The 15,990-nt window shown below is 44.7% G+C and overlaps 2 protein-coding genes across 3 annotated transcripts in view; one reads left to right on the top strand and one right to left on the bottom strand.

Moving 5' to 3' along the window:
* LOC124651569 overlaps positions 1-15,551 on the top strand; it is a 35,093-nt gene extending 19,542 nt beyond the window's left edge. Inside the window, exons 1-11 of one of the 2 annotated variants that reach the window (XM_047190630.1) lie at positions 6,176-6,274; positions 10,531-10,717; positions 10,798-10,847; positions 11,357-11,449; positions 11,535-11,623; positions 11,740-11,818; positions 12,148-12,230; positions 12,370-12,448; positions 12,521-13,223; positions 14,003-14,597; positions 14,987-15,551. In XM_047190630.1, the coding sequence (XP_047046586.1) occupies positions 6,209-6,274; positions 10,531-10,717; positions 10,798-10,847; positions 11,357-11,449; positions 11,535-11,623; positions 11,740-11,818; positions 12,148-12,230; positions 12,370-12,448; positions 12,521-13,223; positions 14,003-14,597; positions 14,987-15,122 (2,160 nt within the window). In that variant the 5' untranslated portion in view covers positions 6,176-6,208 and the 3' untranslated portion in view covers positions 15,123-15,551. Of the gene's footprint in view, positions 1-6,175; positions 6,275-10,530; positions 10,718-10,797; positions 10,848-11,356; positions 11,450-11,534; positions 11,624-11,739; positions 11,819-12,147; positions 12,231-12,369; positions 12,449-12,520; positions 13,224-14,002; positions 14,598-14,986 lie in introns of those variants that run through there. The other variant, XM_047190629.1, reaches the window with a different exon arrangement.
* On the bottom strand, positions 3,796-5,451 carry LOC124651570 (pentatricopeptide repeat-containing protein At4g02820, mitochondrial-like). The gene is made up of 2 exons (XM_047190631.1): positions 5,173-5,451; positions 3,796-5,073 (listed from the first exon to the last, which is right to left on the bottom strand). Exons 1-2 carry the CDS (start codon positions 5,449-5,451, stop codon positions 3,814-3,816), a joined length of 1,539 nt encoding a protein of 512 aa, XP_047046587.1. The 3' UTR covers positions 3,796-3,813.
* Positions 15,552-15,990: the final 439 nt, after the last annotated feature.

The following is a 15,990-nucleotide window of genomic DNA, read 5'->3' as shown; positions in this document are numbered from 1 at the left end:
AAAGGTCAGTCGAGAAGTTAATTCAGTTTTCTGCAAGAATTGGTCAAATTGTGTAGAATCGCGTAGTCTGTAGTATTATTTTACAAGTGTGTCATAGCCTTTATGGAACATATAATCTCCCAAAGAACTGGGTTTATCATTTGTGCTATGGCATTGAACGGCACCATTATGTTTTACTTTTTGTTGGACCCCTTTTGGTTGTAACTTACTTTCTTATTTTTTGGTATGGCCAATTCACATTATTCTGCTTCTTTATAGGGGTTGTTGCAAAAGGAAGACCAGGATGTCACATTAGAGAAAGCTGAAAGTATATTGAAGAAATCAGTATCTGGCATCACAAGCGAAGAACTGGAGGCAAGCAAGGCCAAGCATGAACATGGGATAAACACCACGACAACTATCAGCAGGCATGTACTTTACATTCTCAACTTAGGTTGCATGATTGCTGTCTATAAGTTTGTTCATATATCAGAAAACGCGATAACATATTAGGTAAGTCAAAAATAAAAGATCATCATGTTCTTGTGTACCTGTTAAAGATATATTATACATATCCTTACATGATTTAGACCCTCTGGAGGTATCATTTGAGCCAGTTACTCAGTCCAGTGTAAAACTCATCTGGGATCGCTCTGCAACTACAACATCTTAGTGCAAATTTAGGCAAAGGTGGAGCTATAGAACAGCTATACATGATCAAGCTGTAAATTTAGCCACAAGGGACCACCAAATAACCTGCTAGTAGATATTCTATTGGTAATTGGATTGGGTATAGGTAGGTTATACATTGCTTCAATAAGATCATCTGTTAACCATTCAACTCAAACATGATTGAAGTTATTGCAGAGTCTAGGACCACAATTTCGTTTCTTATATCGGCACAGGCCACTGCTTTAAACCTTTATTTGTGATATTAACAGTTTAGAGCTTTCCTTTATTACGATCACTTGTGTATTTATATACTTCTGTGCTCAAGGGGGCCATGTGCTAAGATGGGGTACGCTGGTCTAGAAACCTTCTTATAGATCTGTTGCAACACAATACAAAGATTTGTTAGAATCACCACACAAAAATGAGTGGATTGTCTGTTAAGGATTTGCATTTTGTAGCACATAATAAGCTTGCTTTGCCAGGAGAGGGGTCAGAGGGGCAGTTTGGCCAAGAAATACCTTTGCCAAGTTAGGGGAGCGGAATTGGCTCTACAGCATCGTTTCTTTCCCTTCCTGAGAAAAGAACTACTCTCAGCACCAGATGCGGTAGGCCAGTAGTATCTGCATGTGTGACTCCCCTGCCGAACAATCAAACAAGGGCCATGGGCAAAGGAACCAAACTGACTCTACAGTGTTGAGCGGCCAGCTCACAATACTACACTTTTGTCTTGAAAGTGTAGTTCTGTGGCAGGTTTTTCTGTAGAATTGTGAAAATAGTACATAGTATAGAGTTGAGTTTTGTGACGTTACATACAAAAAGCATGGTTCTAAGAAATATTACATGCCAAAAGTCTAGTGCTGTGAAATATTTTCTCAGTGCAGTTTTGACCAGAAAGAAGTTTTTGTGATGCTTACTTTAGTACCAATTCTGAACTCAAAGTCATAGTCTATCAAGCAAACAAACCTTCCATTCTAATTTAAACATTTTTTGTATCGAAAACAGTTATTTCAACCTTTCCATTTACTTTTCTAGTCTTGTTCAAATCTTGGATTTGTTCATTGTAATGTGATTTTCCGGGGGCAGAAGTTGAATCAATGCTGTAGCATGTAATATCTATTGGGGGAAATAGGTATGGTTTACATGCAAGTGCAAAGAAAGGAAGAACACAACCAGAAATCTTACTACATAAAAGAAAGCAACTGGTGTATGTACATAACTAGGTCTCCCAAGATCAAAACTTATTTACTTGCCCAGGAATGGGATTAACCATGCCAAATGTTTGATAACTCATATTGTAGTTACCACTTGTCTTTGTTTGATTACTCTTAGACATACACCGTCAAAGCATAACATCAGTCTAACTTCTTTTTCATGTTGTGCTTTAATGACCTGCAGGGGAACTGGGAAGGGACAGCATAAGAAAGAGGACAACCTATTTTGGCTTATCATCAGGGCATTTGTTGTTTCTATGTCCAAGTTGTGGGCAAAATGAGAGATGTGCAGTATGCATCGTTTTCTGGTACCGCTGCCTGGGATGTCTTCCTGCCTACTGGGAAACGAGAAGTGCTTTGTGAAGTTCCAGTTCCCTGATGCATATAGAGATTCTTCTTGCGCCGCACCACCGTGCTTTAGGATGTTATCGTTGGTTTAGTACTTTAGTTTATAGCTTATTATTGTAGTTCAGGTGTGTCGTTTGGTCAACTTGCCCTGCTGTGTCAACTTGACCCGTCCAACTCTAAAATCTATCAGGAGTATTATCTCATTTCGTACAAGATCTCTCCGAGCCTTGCAAGTAGCACTTCGTCCATTCTCTGATTGAATCAAGTATCAACAATTTCCTGTTGAATTTTCTGGAAGTATGGAAGCTTGTGCCTTTCACGCAGCTTGGAGCATCATTTTACAACTTTACACCTTGATGCTTTGGCGCCAATGCTTGTTTGCTATGAATCTATTCTGATCTACACAAGATTTTCTGTCCATTTACAGAATTTGGAGTCTAAGCACGTAAATGAACACAAATTAGTCGCTTACACTTAATCTCAAGGTAGTGCTTCCACAGTTAAAACAAGATTCCCACTATGCACAGATGTATACAACTTACGTAAAAATACACCTGATTCATAGTATTTTGCAAGGACCAAAGTACTGCTGGAACGGAAGGAGAATATTTTGATTGCTCTGGGCTTGGTATTATTACCATGTCAAATTTACCTCTGCGCTCATTCTAATTCGGATTCGTAAGTTCACAGGAGCTATGACTTGTCACAGCATATAAACAAACATTTCATCCTGGATCATCCAATCAAACACTTTTTTTTGAGGGATCTATAACGTAACTTTTCCTCCCGTCTCCTCTCAGCCGCCGCCTCAACCCTAGCCGCCTCTAGTTTATCCTCCTCCATAGATTGGTTCCCCCTCCTCCGGTCGGCTTCGGCGGCGTCGGGAGGAGTGGGGAACCCGATCTATGCGTGGAGTTTCGAATAAAAGTATTGTTTTCATTAGATTATGTTAGGATTTTGGTAGCCGCCTTCTTGTTGGTTTCTCCTTAATGGAGATGGCATCGTCTGCAACAAGTGATCTTCTTCCCGGTGTCGATGGTGGTGTTGAAGAATCACAATTTTCTAGGTATGGATCTTCAGATCTTGCTTCGCCAGATCGATTTTGGATCTTTTGTCGTTGTTGCCGCGAGGAGGATTATCCTCGCAGTTTTTGTCCCGGCTGCTACGTCCTCGACAATGGTGATTCGTACTCTCGGCTCTCCATCGATAACGACAAAGCTAGTCGGTTATTATTCTCTGATATACTGGTGTTGGTACTCTTGCCGATGTTGTATGACTGCTTTAATGGTTGTGTGCGTGCACGCAGCCTTGGCATTGCGGCTCAAAAAATTATGGGAGAACTTTCGTCAGTATCTACAAGTCTATGGTTCGTTATCTATCTTTGGCTGCCTTCAGAAGAGTACAAGATTGTGTTCTGGAAGAAGAAAGAAATTGAAGACCTCGAAGATTTGTTATTATCTTTTAGACTTTATTTTGTAATCGTTGGAGTCAGTTCATGTATCTCTACCATGTACTATTTGTTGCTATGAATATATGTGGTATTGATTGTCAAAAAAAAAACACTTTTTTTTGAACTTCACAATCAAACACAGTTTATTACATCTCAAGGCATTACTGTTGAGACTTCACCAATAGGGTATTTGCTTGTCAGTTTCAACAGTCTTACAGTTTGCTCATCCATCGAGACCTTATCCTCATCCATTCGTTCATCTATGATCAGAGGCATCATCTCAGCCTTAGCGTAAGTGCGCAGGACGGAGTTATAAATCTCGGTCGTGACATACCCTGCTCCTCGAAGCACAACGAGGAGCTCCTCTGCAGCTTCAATGTCACCTTTCTTCTCAACATGCGAAAAGATAGCCGCAACAAGTTCAGGGTTTGGCTCCCACTTCTCCAAGCTTGACAGGGCTTTCTTCACGCAGTCAAGAACTTTATCCACCCTCTCATTGCTTCCAAGATAACCCCAAACAAACAGCTCCCAGGTGCTATAGCTGGGCTTGACTCCTTTCTCCACAATGGACTGGAGAAAACTCTCGGCCTTCTCCATCTCGCCATTCTTGATGTAAAACGAAAGGATCGTGTTGGGGATCCTAGAATCTTTCGTTCCCGACTCCGACTCCCATTCAGCGTAAACACTCTCCGCCGCCGCGATATCGCCGAACCTCGTAAGCGAAGTAAGCATGCACTTGTACTCGGCGTCGCTGAACTTCCTGAAGGTTTCCCTCATCTTGGTCCACACCCTGTCCAAGTTGCCCCTATCCTCGAGGCTCGCGTACAAGGTGAGCAGCGACGAGTACGCGGGCCGCTCCTTCCTGGAGGCCCTCTTCTCCATCTCCACGAGCGCGTCCCGCCCCTCGACACGCATCCCGGCGCTGACGTAGATGCTGGCCATCAGGCTGAACGTCATCCAGTCAGGAACCACCCCGTCGTCCTCCATGAGGCCGCGCACCCTCTCCGCGCCCTTCACGCTGCCCTTCCGGGAGCAGTAGGTGAGCCAGATGTTGTAGGTGACCAGGTCCGGCACCGCGTACCGCCTGAGCTCCTTGACCGTCTCGGGCACCCTGTCGAGGTCGCCGGTGGACATGTAGAGCGACATCATGTGGTTGAAGGGCAGCGCGCACACGAGGTACCCCGCGCGGCCCATCTCCCGCAGCATGGCCTCGGCCTTGTCCCGCGCGTTGTGTTGAGCGTAGGCGTGGAGGAGGGCGGTGCAGGTGGACGGGCCCTTCGCCCGCTCCGGCATGTCCTCGAAGAACTTCTCCGCGCTCGCCAGGCCTCGCAGTTTGGCGACCAGGTCCAGGTGCACCGCGTGGTCCCCCGGGAGCAGCTTCATGTCCGGCTGTGTTCTCATCCACTCGCAGATCTGCGTGATGGGGGTCAGGTCGAGCGGCAATACGGCGAACAGGTGGTGGGCGCGGGCGGGCGGCTAGGTGCAACGCGGCAGCAATGTCGCTCAGAATACCTCGAGGGCGTGCTTGAAGCGGCGGTACTTGCGGAGCTCGCGGACGACGCGGTTGAGCTGGTACTTCTGCACCGTGCGGCCTTCCTCCGCCCATCGGCGCAGCACCACCACCGCGCTCCGCTTCGGGTAGATGAGCTTGAGCAGACGCTTCCCCAGCGTGTCCCCGCCGCCCGCCGAGATCGACCCTCCTGATCCGCCGCCAGACGCCGCCGGGGCGGACGCGGACAGCAGCCTCGCGCAGCCGCCGCCGCCGACGGGCGCGAGCCGGCGGGAGAGCATGGCTTCTTTCTTCGCAGAACAAGAGGGAGAATGTGGAGAAAGTTTCCGCACGCACAGTCTCTCTGGTTTGGACCCTGAGCTAACAGGCTTCACATGGGCTAGTACAGCAGGCCCACGTGAGGCCCAGATAGACGAAGCCCCTGGGTACAAAAGCCTGATCCCGCAGGGTCCTCCCCGCAAAACCTCGCCATCTCCGCCGTGCTCCCCTCTCCCTGCCGTCGCCCCTCCCCCCAAAGTCCAAAAACTTATAATCCCACCCCGAATCCACCCCAAAAAATTTGCGAAATCCCACCAACCCAGCTCCAAATTCGTTTGAAAGCAGGGACCCAAGCCCACCAACAAACCCATCTGGTTCTCCCTCTGGCGCGGTGGTGGCCGTGCTCGCTCTCGCCCCGCCTCGCCTCCCATGGCGTTTCACGTCGCGTGCCCCATCACTTGGTATGTTTCCCGTTACACTCCTCTCCTCCTCTCCCTGCTTCCCTCTCCTCTCCGCCCCCATCTCCACCTCTCTCGCGCTGACGGGCCTCCCTCTCCTCTTCCGCGCAGTCGGCGGCTGTGCGACTGCGACCTAGGGTTCGGGGCCGCGCGGGGGAAGAAGGCGGCTGCGGCAGGGGCGTGGGCCGACGCGCTCCAGGGCTTCCTCGCGGATCCGTGGCTGCTCAGGCCGGCCGATGGCGCCGAGGCGGGCACGGTGCAGGTCGAGGTGCCGCCGCTCGACCTGCGCGAGGAGGGCGAGGACGAGGCGCACCGGGCCGCCATGCAGCGCCAGGCCGCCGCCGCCGAGGACTTCGCAAGGAGGCTCGAGGGAGCCTACGGATCTCCGGTGAGGACAATCTCCTGTTGGATTTACTTATTCCCAACACTTGTCTGCTTATTCCTGCTGGGTTGCTTCCTTGCTTGCCTTGGGAAGGGAGATGGTACTAGGGTTTGCGCTCTGGTGTTCATGGTGATGATCTATAGCCTGTGCTCGTCTAGGTGCCCATGGTGGTGATCTATAGCTTGTGCTCTGGTGCCCATGGTGGTGATCTATAGCTTGTGCTCGTCTAGGTGCATTTCCGGTTTTGTGTCCCTGACTGTGTTTAGCCCTCTGGCTAGTGCGAATCCCAGGAATTCCTGGTGTAGATTCCCATACGCTGGCTCAGAAGCTTGCCTTGTTCTGTTTCCAGGTTTATAGGCGCCTGTAGCAGCGCTAAACATGTACTATATGGGAGCGCTTGTGATTTTAGAGCCAGCTTAGGGTTTGAAGCCAGTCATCGGTTGTTTGTGTCCGGGCTGATGAGTTTGGCTGGAGTATAGGGCTGTACTCTGAGGTTTTGTCACGCCACAGGAATTTTTTGGGTGATGGGTTAACGGTCAAGCTGGTAGGTTTTCGTGTTCATAAAGTGCTGTGATCTGTTGCTAGTTTTTTGCGCCCATGGAGCTTCTGATCCGTAGGTAAGACTGTGAGCTCCCTAAATAAAAAAAATGATGGTGTGAAGTTATTTTGTGTTTTGTCGTTTTATCACTGCGCGCCTTTGGTTTTGCAAGTTAATTTGTGTTTTGTGCTTGTGCATGTTTTGCGCCGCTCTAAGCCTTCTGCATGTGCATGAGAGGTGGTGTAGACGGTTGTTGAGGGAGCCCTGGTTCTAGGAATGATATAGCCGCATCGGAATATGTCTGTACATGATACCGACACCGCGATACCTGGTTGTAGTTTTTGGCACCCATGGAGCTTCTGATCTGTTGATAAGCCCGTGAGCTCCCTAAATGCAAAATGATGGTGTGAAGTTCACATATTGCCGCTTTATCACTGCGCCGCCTTTTATTTCCGAAGTTAGTTTGTGTTTTGTGCTTGTGCATGTTTTGAGACGCTCTAAACTTTCTGCACGTGCATGGGAGGAAGTGTAGACGGTTGTTGAGGGAGCGCTGGTTCTAGGAATAATATAAGCCGCATCGGAATATGACTGCACATGATACCGACACGGCGACACGTGCACCGTGGTGGGATCAAGCTTTAGATTGGGTTTTGTGCTTGTGCATGTTTTGAGACGCTCTAAACTTCCAGCGTAGATTCCCATTCGCTGCCTCAGAAGCTTGCCTTGTTTTGTTTCCAGGTTTATAGGCGCGTGTAGCAGCGCTAAACATGTACTATATGGAGCTCTTGTGATTTTAGAGCCAGCCTAGGGTTTGAGGCCATAGTCAACAGTTGTTTGTGTCCGCGTTGATGAGTTTGGCTGGAGTGATGGAGGTTTTTTCGTGGTACACACATATTTTGGGTGAGGGTTAACGGTCAAGCTGGTAGCTTTTCGTATTCGATAAGTGCTGTGATAACCGTTGGTAGTTTTTGCGCCCATGGAGCTTCTGATCCGTAGGTAAGCCTGTGAGCTCCCTAAATAAAAAAAATTGATGGTGCAAAGTTAGTTTGTGTTTTGTCGTTTTATCACTGCGCGCCTTTGGTTTTGCAAATTAATTCTTGTTTTGTGCGTGTGCATGTTTTGCGCCGCTCTAAACTTTCTGCATGTGCATGAGGTAGCGTAGACGGTTGTTGAGGGAGCCCTGGTTCTAGAAATAATATAGCCGCATCGGAATATGTCTGTACATGACACCGACACAGCGATACGTGCACCTTGGTGGGAGCAAGCTTTAGATAAAGCCCGTGTTATCCTCTGCACTCCCAGAAGGGAAACACGCACGTGTCTCACAGGGCTTCTCGTTTACGTTAGTCATGCGGACCTTGTCGTATGTTGAACTTACCTTTGCAGTAATACAGTAACTGCTCCAGTAAGATGTACCAGTTAATATATAGGTTTCCTTGTGTATTACGTGTTAACTGGGTATACAATTGTGGTGCATTTTGTTTACTTCCAAATTTATCTAACGAGACATTACTTCGCCTGGTTTTGGCAATTGAAGAGATGCAGAATTCAGCCAGTAAATAAGACTGAGTGTTGTTTGTCAGTTCATCGTTATGAGGAATAGTTTTATACATGAATGGGTGGAGTTCATAAGTAAATACCTTCTCCAGTTACCCCCCACATGTTTCTTTGCATGTAGCGAATTCGCTGCAGCTTGGAACCTTTTGCCCCTAGAAAGTTGATTTTTAAGCAGTTCCTCCTCATCACAGCACTACCGTAATCTTCTCGCTACCCGTGCCACAATTAATTAGTCTGCTTGTAGCCCAGCCGCACGCCATCCTGCTCCCTCTGTCCTGTCCCCGCACAACTACTCATTCCGTCCAGTAAGCGATTTAGCCTACGTGCCAATCGTGGGAAAGAGAAAAGGGTAGACGAGGAGATATATAGGAGACCACGGGAGAGATCAAAGGAGAGCCAATCGTGGCATACGAGTTAACTAGAGGTAATTTAATCTCCGTAATCAGAGGGGTATGCATTGGTTTAGGAGATTGGTATTATTGGAAGCAGGGTATGCACCGTTTGAGGATAGGGGTGTCCGGGCTGATGAGTTTGGCTGGAGTACAGGATTTTTTTGGGTGATGGGTTAACGGTCAAGCTGGTAGGTTTTGGTATTCGTTAAGTGTTGTGATAACTGGTGCTAGTTTTTGCGCCCATGGAGCCTCTGATCTGTACGTAAGCCTGTGAGGTCCCTAAATAAAAAATGATGGCGTGAAGTTAGTTTGTATTTTGTCGTTTTATCACTGTGCGCATTTGACTTTGCAAGTTAATTTGTGTTTTGTGCTTGTGCATATTTTGCGCCGTTCTAAGCTTTCTGCATGTGCATGAGAGGTAGCGTAGACGGTTGTTGAGGGGGCCCTGGTTCTAGGAATAATATAGCCGCATCGGAATATGTCTGTACATGATACCGACACCGTGACACGTGCACCGTAGTGGGAGCAAGCTTTAGAAAAAAACCATGTTATCCTCTACTCTCCCAAAAGGGAAACACGCACGTGTCTCACAGGGCTTCTCATTTACGTTAGTCATGCGGACCTTGTCGTATACTGAACTTACCTTTGCAGTAATACAGTAACTGTCCAGTAAGATGTACAAGTTAATCTATAGGTTTTCCTTGTGTATCACGTGTTAACTGGGAATACAGTTCGGGTGTCTTTTATTTACTTCCAAATTTAGTTAACCAGACATCACTTCATCTGATTTTGGCAATTAGAAGAGATGCAGAATTCAAACAGTAAAAAAGACCGACTGTTGTAGTTCACCGTTATCACATTTTTCTTTGGCAGACCAAGGCAGAGCCCACAGGTAGGAAATTTGCTGCATCTTGGACCCTTTTGCCCCTAGAAAATTGATTTTTAAGCAGTTCTTCCTCATCAGTCACAATTAACCTGCTTGCAACCCTGCCGCACACCTTCCTGCTCCCTCTGTCCTGTCGCCGTACAACTACTCATTCCGCCCAGTAAGCGATTTACCCTGCGTGCCAATCATGGGAAAGAGAAAAAGGTATGAGGCGATATATAGGAGAGCATGGGAGAGATCAAAGGGGAGCCAATCGTGGCATACGAGGTAACTAGAGGAAATTTAATTGCCGCAATCAGAGGGGTATGCATCGGTTTAGGAGATGGGTATTATTGGAAGCAGGGTATACACCGTTTTAGGATAGGGGTGTAGTCGGAAACAATTGATCAGATTTGGTTCTGTGTTTTGTTTTGTTTTTTGGAATAAATAAACAGAAGAAACGTACACACGTTTTAAGGAACTGAGGGAGTAGATTATTTTATACCTCGATAATAACAGTGGGTTTCTATATTTGATGATATTTGTAATAGCATAAGTTCTTGCAGATCTAGAATACCATGAATATTCCTGGTCGGAGTTAGTCCTATCGCAGACCTAACGCTTAGCTGTGCTACAGTTCTAAGCTCGTTATTACTCTTAATTAATGTGCCAAATCATGGATTCATAATGCCCAGGAAATGAAAGTTTTCTTGTAATTAAGTGCTAAAATTTGTTTGGTCCCACAATCACCGCACCTGGATGTGACATGGGTAAAAGCTGCACTTGCCATTATTGTATTTTTTCAGCAGATGTTTCATTTTTTGCTTATTGTTTCTTGTTCAAGTAGCGATACTAAACGAGGCACATATTCTTACCTACTAACACAAGAAAGTTGTTGCTCTTTCTCCAGGATGCCGAAGGAGATGAAGATGACTCGGACCGAGAAGATCAAGGGAATGCTGCTGTCAAGGTTATGTGCCGCTTATGCTTGTCAGGAGAAAATGAAGGTAGCTCCAAAGCTTCCAAAATGCTTCCATGCAAACTCTGCCACAAGAAGTATCATCAGAAGTGTTTGAAAAGCTGGGGTGATCATAGAGGTGATTTAAAAATTCTCCTCTGGTTGTCTTTTATACATCTACTGTCTTCTATATCCTTTGACAGTTTCTGTTCTATCTAGATCTCTTCCACTGGAGCTCATGGATCTGCCCTTCTTGCCGCAGCTGTGAGGTATGTTATCTATCTGTTAACATTATTATTGTGTTGTCTCATGTATGTGCATTTCTGAACTATTTAGAGTTCTTTTGATGTGACATCACAAGTATTGTAAGAATTCGTTAGCACTGTTAAACTTCAGTTAAACTTGTAGGTAGACAAATGAAGCTGAAGTCCTTTTTGAGTGGAGTGCACTTTATGCGAATTCTAGCAGACATATTCCAGTATTCCAGGGTTCTAGTATTTCTGTATTGCATATGTATTAGTTATTATTTTAGTGATCATATACTCCCACACTAGCAATATATATATGTTTTTTATCATGTTTATTTTGAAGTTCTCTTCACCTTGATTGTTTCTACGGATGTTTTACCTATTTCATGGGACTTTTCTAAAGTAGTATCTTGGCACCATGTTGAACATTTGTCTTACTGTATCTACTACCAGCTTTCTTCTTTAACAAAGAAGAAATAAAGCCATTTTCTTTTCCTGATTCTGTGTAAAATGAATGTTGTCATATATAGGAGTGTCGGCGGCCTGGTGATCCCAATAAGTTAATGTTCTGTAAAAGGTGTGATAGTGCTTATCACTGTTACTGTCAGCAACCCTCACACAAGGTACACACGGTGTGATCATTTTTGGTTCTGTTTTCCAAATTTGAATCTGTGGTTTGTTATCTCAGTGAATTATGTAACACTGCAGAATGTTCCCCAAGGACCATACTTGTGTCCAAAACATACAAGGTGTCACAGCTGTGGATCTGGTGTACCTGGGAGTGGCCATAGCACAAGGTACTAATCTAAAAGAATGAGTTTAATCAAATTTACTTTACAGTAGATCTTTTAAGCATGTCTTTACCATCTGATGTGTTGTGCTTTTCTATAATGTCATGAATTTGGGTGCCTAGGTGGTTTCTGGGGTACACATGCTGTGATGCTTGCGGGCGGTTGTTTGTGAAAGGAAACTACTGTCCAGTTTGCTTGAAGGTAGCCCCTTTGCTATTACCGTTTCTAGGTGTAACTTCTGGCCTTCTACATTGGGATTTATAATGCTGTGTCTGATTCCCGAATGTTAGAAAATATCTTGTTTCTGTCCACTGTTTCTCTTCTATAGTGGCACCCATGTTATGCATGAGGTCTAAAGGTGTGGATGTTATTTTGTCCATAGTTGAAAGTCTCCTAGTTGGGATTTCATTTAAGCTTAAGAATGTGTGAAACAATCTCCGACAACATACACTATAATGTGTTGCAAAGCTTTTTCCATGTTAACTTCTGCTAATATACTTTCTCTGCTGTGTGGGTTCAATCCTTTTCAGGTTTATAGAGATTCTGAAGTTATACCTATGGTTTGCTGCGATGTTTGTGAAAAGTGGGTACATATTGAATGTGATGGCATCAGGTCTGTACAAGCATCTAATCTTCATTCTGTTTCAGTAATTACATTCATATTTCTTGCCTACTCTGTTTCTACTGTTTCGTGCCTTTATACTTCTGTTCTCTCAAGTTTATATTTTCTCTTCGGTGGTCTATTTATGCAGTGAGGAAAAGTACCAGCAGTTCCAAGCTGACCAAAATCTACAGTATACATGCGCATCGTGCCGTGGTGAATGCTGCCAGGTAATATGCACTTCTGTCATGGTTTCTCGTTGCTATGTCTATGTTATCTTACGCCCTTGTTGGTATCTTCAGATCAGGGATGCAGACGATGCAATTCGCGAGCTTTGGAAGAAGAGGAACATTGTTGATCGTGATCTTATGGTTAGTTTAAGGGCTGCTGCTGCACTGCCTTCTTTAGAAGATGTGTCACCATCATGTCCAAACTCGGATGATGAAAGACTCAGAGCAGTTGTATTGAAAAATGATGGTAGAAACACGCTGAAGTTCTCTTTCAAAAGTAACAGCAGTAAGCCTCCATTAGATCAATCTGAGCAAGAGAAGAATGTTCCCAAGATCTCAGGGTCAAACAAAAAGCATTCCAAGAAAAAACGCAATCACGGTAATAAGTCAGTTGACCCAGATGAGGTTTTTTTGGAGAAGAGGCATGAAGCCAAATCATTGAGCAGTCTCTTGGGAGATCATACTGTAGAGGGTAATCAGGAGAGGGATTCTTTCAAGAACGATGATACTCGAAGTTCAGAGAAGGATTTGAAATCCTCATTTGCAAAAGCTGCAGCAAACAATTCGGAAATGATACCAAAAGTCAAAATTAGAGGCAGTAAGGCCCCAAATTTGCATTTCAAAGATATAGGCGAGGAAACTACTACCAAGAGTGATGCAGGAAAGGGTACCAAGTTGGTTATTCATCTTGGAACCCGTCACAAAAGTAAAAGTGGCTCTCCTAAGTCTGAAATGCCCAACTCTCACAAAGAGCGAGAGCTTGGTTCAATTCCTGGTATGTGCCTCATTTTTTGTTGCTTTGCCATTTACATATTTAGTTTGCCTGCTGTAGCATATCTGGTATACATGGTAGTAGTAATTTAAGATGCAACACATGGAATTATAGCAGTTTTATCTTTTATGACATTTCCATACTTGCTGATGCCCTTTGACTTGATGTGTAGACCATATGCCTGATTCGGTAATATTTAGTCGCTTATTCTCAATTGTGGCTCCCAAAAGGCTTTATGGTGGGTTATATTATGATCAAATTATTAGCTGTTTGGTCATTTTGACCTAAGTTAGATATGTCATGTAAGTACATGATTCTGCAATTTTAACTACTCCCTCCAGCCCTAAATACTTGTCGCAGATTCAGACAAAATGTAGGCTAAAATGTGTCTAGATTCATTGAACCTGCGACAAGTATTTAGGGCCGGAGGAAGTATCATATTCTTACAGAACACAATGGTCAAATCTGCATGTTGGAGACTGCATAAATGCCCTGTAATTTAGAATGGAGGGAATAATTGAATATTAATTCCCGTGTATGTAGTACTCCCTCCGATCCATAATAAGCGTTGGAGTTTTAGTTCAAATTTGAACTAAAATCCTGACACTTATTTGAACTAAAACCCTGACACTTATTATGGATCAGAGGGAGCATTAAATATTTATGCCATTGCTTGATTGTTACCGACGAGAGGTTTCTCTTAGTTCACTTAAGATTTCTTCCATTGATCCTGTGTTCAAGCCTTCAAGGTTGAAGTAGCTAGTATCCTTTTGCTATTTCAGGAGGGAAAATTGATGTAACAAGCCAGTCCAAAAGCTCGAAGAGTGAGAAAAAAGAAAAAAGTGTAATGAAGTTAGTTAGAGAGACTGCAGTACATCAAAGGAACAGCCTTTTGGGAGAATTGGGCACTTCAAAGAAGCATGTAACTGGAAAAAGGAGCACTTCTGTAGTTTCTGCGATGGAAAATGCAAGTGAAGGCGGTACAAGAAGCAGATCATTTGGACACAAACAATCTATTTCAAATCAGCTGCCGGAGAACCATGGCACTGCTTCTCCTGACAGCTTAAAGCCCTCATTGCTCAAACTCAAATTTAAGCGTCCTCATTTCGAGCAGCCAAGTGCCCAGGTTTCTCAACCAGAGGAGCTAGCCACCTGGGCTTCTCAGCAAGAGGAGTTAAATGTTGCTAAAGGCCAGAGATCAAAGAGGAAAAGGCCTTCAATAGACAAGATGGATGGTTCGGAAGGTAAGCCCCCATCCAAGAGGCATGCGCAGGGCACAGGCGATGAAGCGATGGATGCGACCTGGATACTGCGCAAGTTGGGCAAGGATGCAATTGGGAAAAGAATTGAGATCCAACTAGCTTCTGATGGCAAATGGTGAGCTCCCTCTTACCTAATACTTTTATCTGTTCTGTTTATTGGCCAGGTTAAATATCCTGTCCTTTTTTAAGTAATTACTGTTGAAGTTATTCTTTTTGCATATCAACTGAATCCCTTGCTATCTGGAATGGATTTAGCCTGTGTGGTATAACCAATAGTTCAAGTCCGCTTACAATCTTGCCATGCCTTTCATCTACTCAGTAATGGAACTTGCATCGCAGAGTAGTATTGTCCACCAAGCTTTGTAATCGTAGTGTGTTTTTGCTGGGTGGCAAAAGAAAGAGAGAATCAGTGTTGTAACTTAGTATTGTCTGGCACGCTTTGTAAATATTAGTATTGTTCTTTGCTGAGTGGGGGAAAGTACTAATATCTTTCTCTTTTGGCAGGCATCAAGGGGTGGTATCGAATGTCGTCAGTGGCATGCTCGGTGTTCAGTTAGATAATGGTAGCTCCGAGAACTTGGAGCTGGGAAAGCAGGCGGTTCGTTTGATAGCTCAAAGATCAAAGGGGGGAAAAAGATGAATGAAGCCTTCTCCATCTATGTCTTGGCTCTTCCCCTCAGTGCTGGCTGGCAGGGTTCAGCAGGTTGTGTAACATCGCAGCATTGTTGGCTGCTGTTGTCCATGATGTGGCTCCTCCCTGTGCTGCCACTGCTTGGACGAGACATGGAGCGCAACCTAGTTTGTTGCGCCCGTCCGTCACCAGTCTATCATGTAACAGACTTTTGCGTCATGTGCCGTTTGAAGCTTTGTTGGCTTCATTGAATTCTGTTAGGAAAAGATGGGATGGTCTTAGGGTACCATGGATGTAAAACAAGTGGTTAGCCCGATGACAGGATGTTCTTGTATGTGTAGTTGATGATTGAGATTTTACCTCTTCCTGGAAGAAAAGTTTCAACTGCTATAATTCCTTGTTTTCTGGTATGTTTTCAATAAGTTTGACCCCGTATCAGGCTATTATTGCATCACCAAGCCGCCTAAGGTCGTTGTGCATTGCATAGGTTAAGAGCATTTGCAGATAGTGTTGGTATGATACAAAACGCTGTTCCCTCCACAATGTGGTTTCCATGTGTACATATCTCCTTTTTTTACCACAATGGGTTCAGTTATGCACAGGTAGGACCTGGCTGGGGATGTAAGTAAATTGTGGGGCAGCTCGTTAGTTCGGTTTTGGAACACAAAATCGGTTTTTTTTTCTCTGAATAGGGGACATCTTGCACCAGTAGATGCATGCAACCAAAGGTCTAGGATCCAAAGGGTGGCCATGAGAACAACCTGCAAAAAAGATTTATTTTGCCTTGTTAAAAGTATGATTTGTAATTCTGTCAATTTCATTAAATTATTTACTGACCTTGACATATTCGTTATGCTAGGTCAAGTGGGTAAGCTAA

Source organism: Lolium rigidum, chromosome 5, assembly GCF_022539505.1.
Source record: "Lolium rigidum isolate FL_2022 chromosome 5, APGP_CSIRO_Lrig_0.1, whole genome shotgun sequence".
NCBI classification, from domain to species: Eukaryota; Viridiplantae; Streptophyta; class Magnoliopsida; order Poales; family Poaceae; genus Lolium; species Lolium rigidum.
This window is presented reverse-complemented; position numbering and strand designations above follow the sequence as displayed.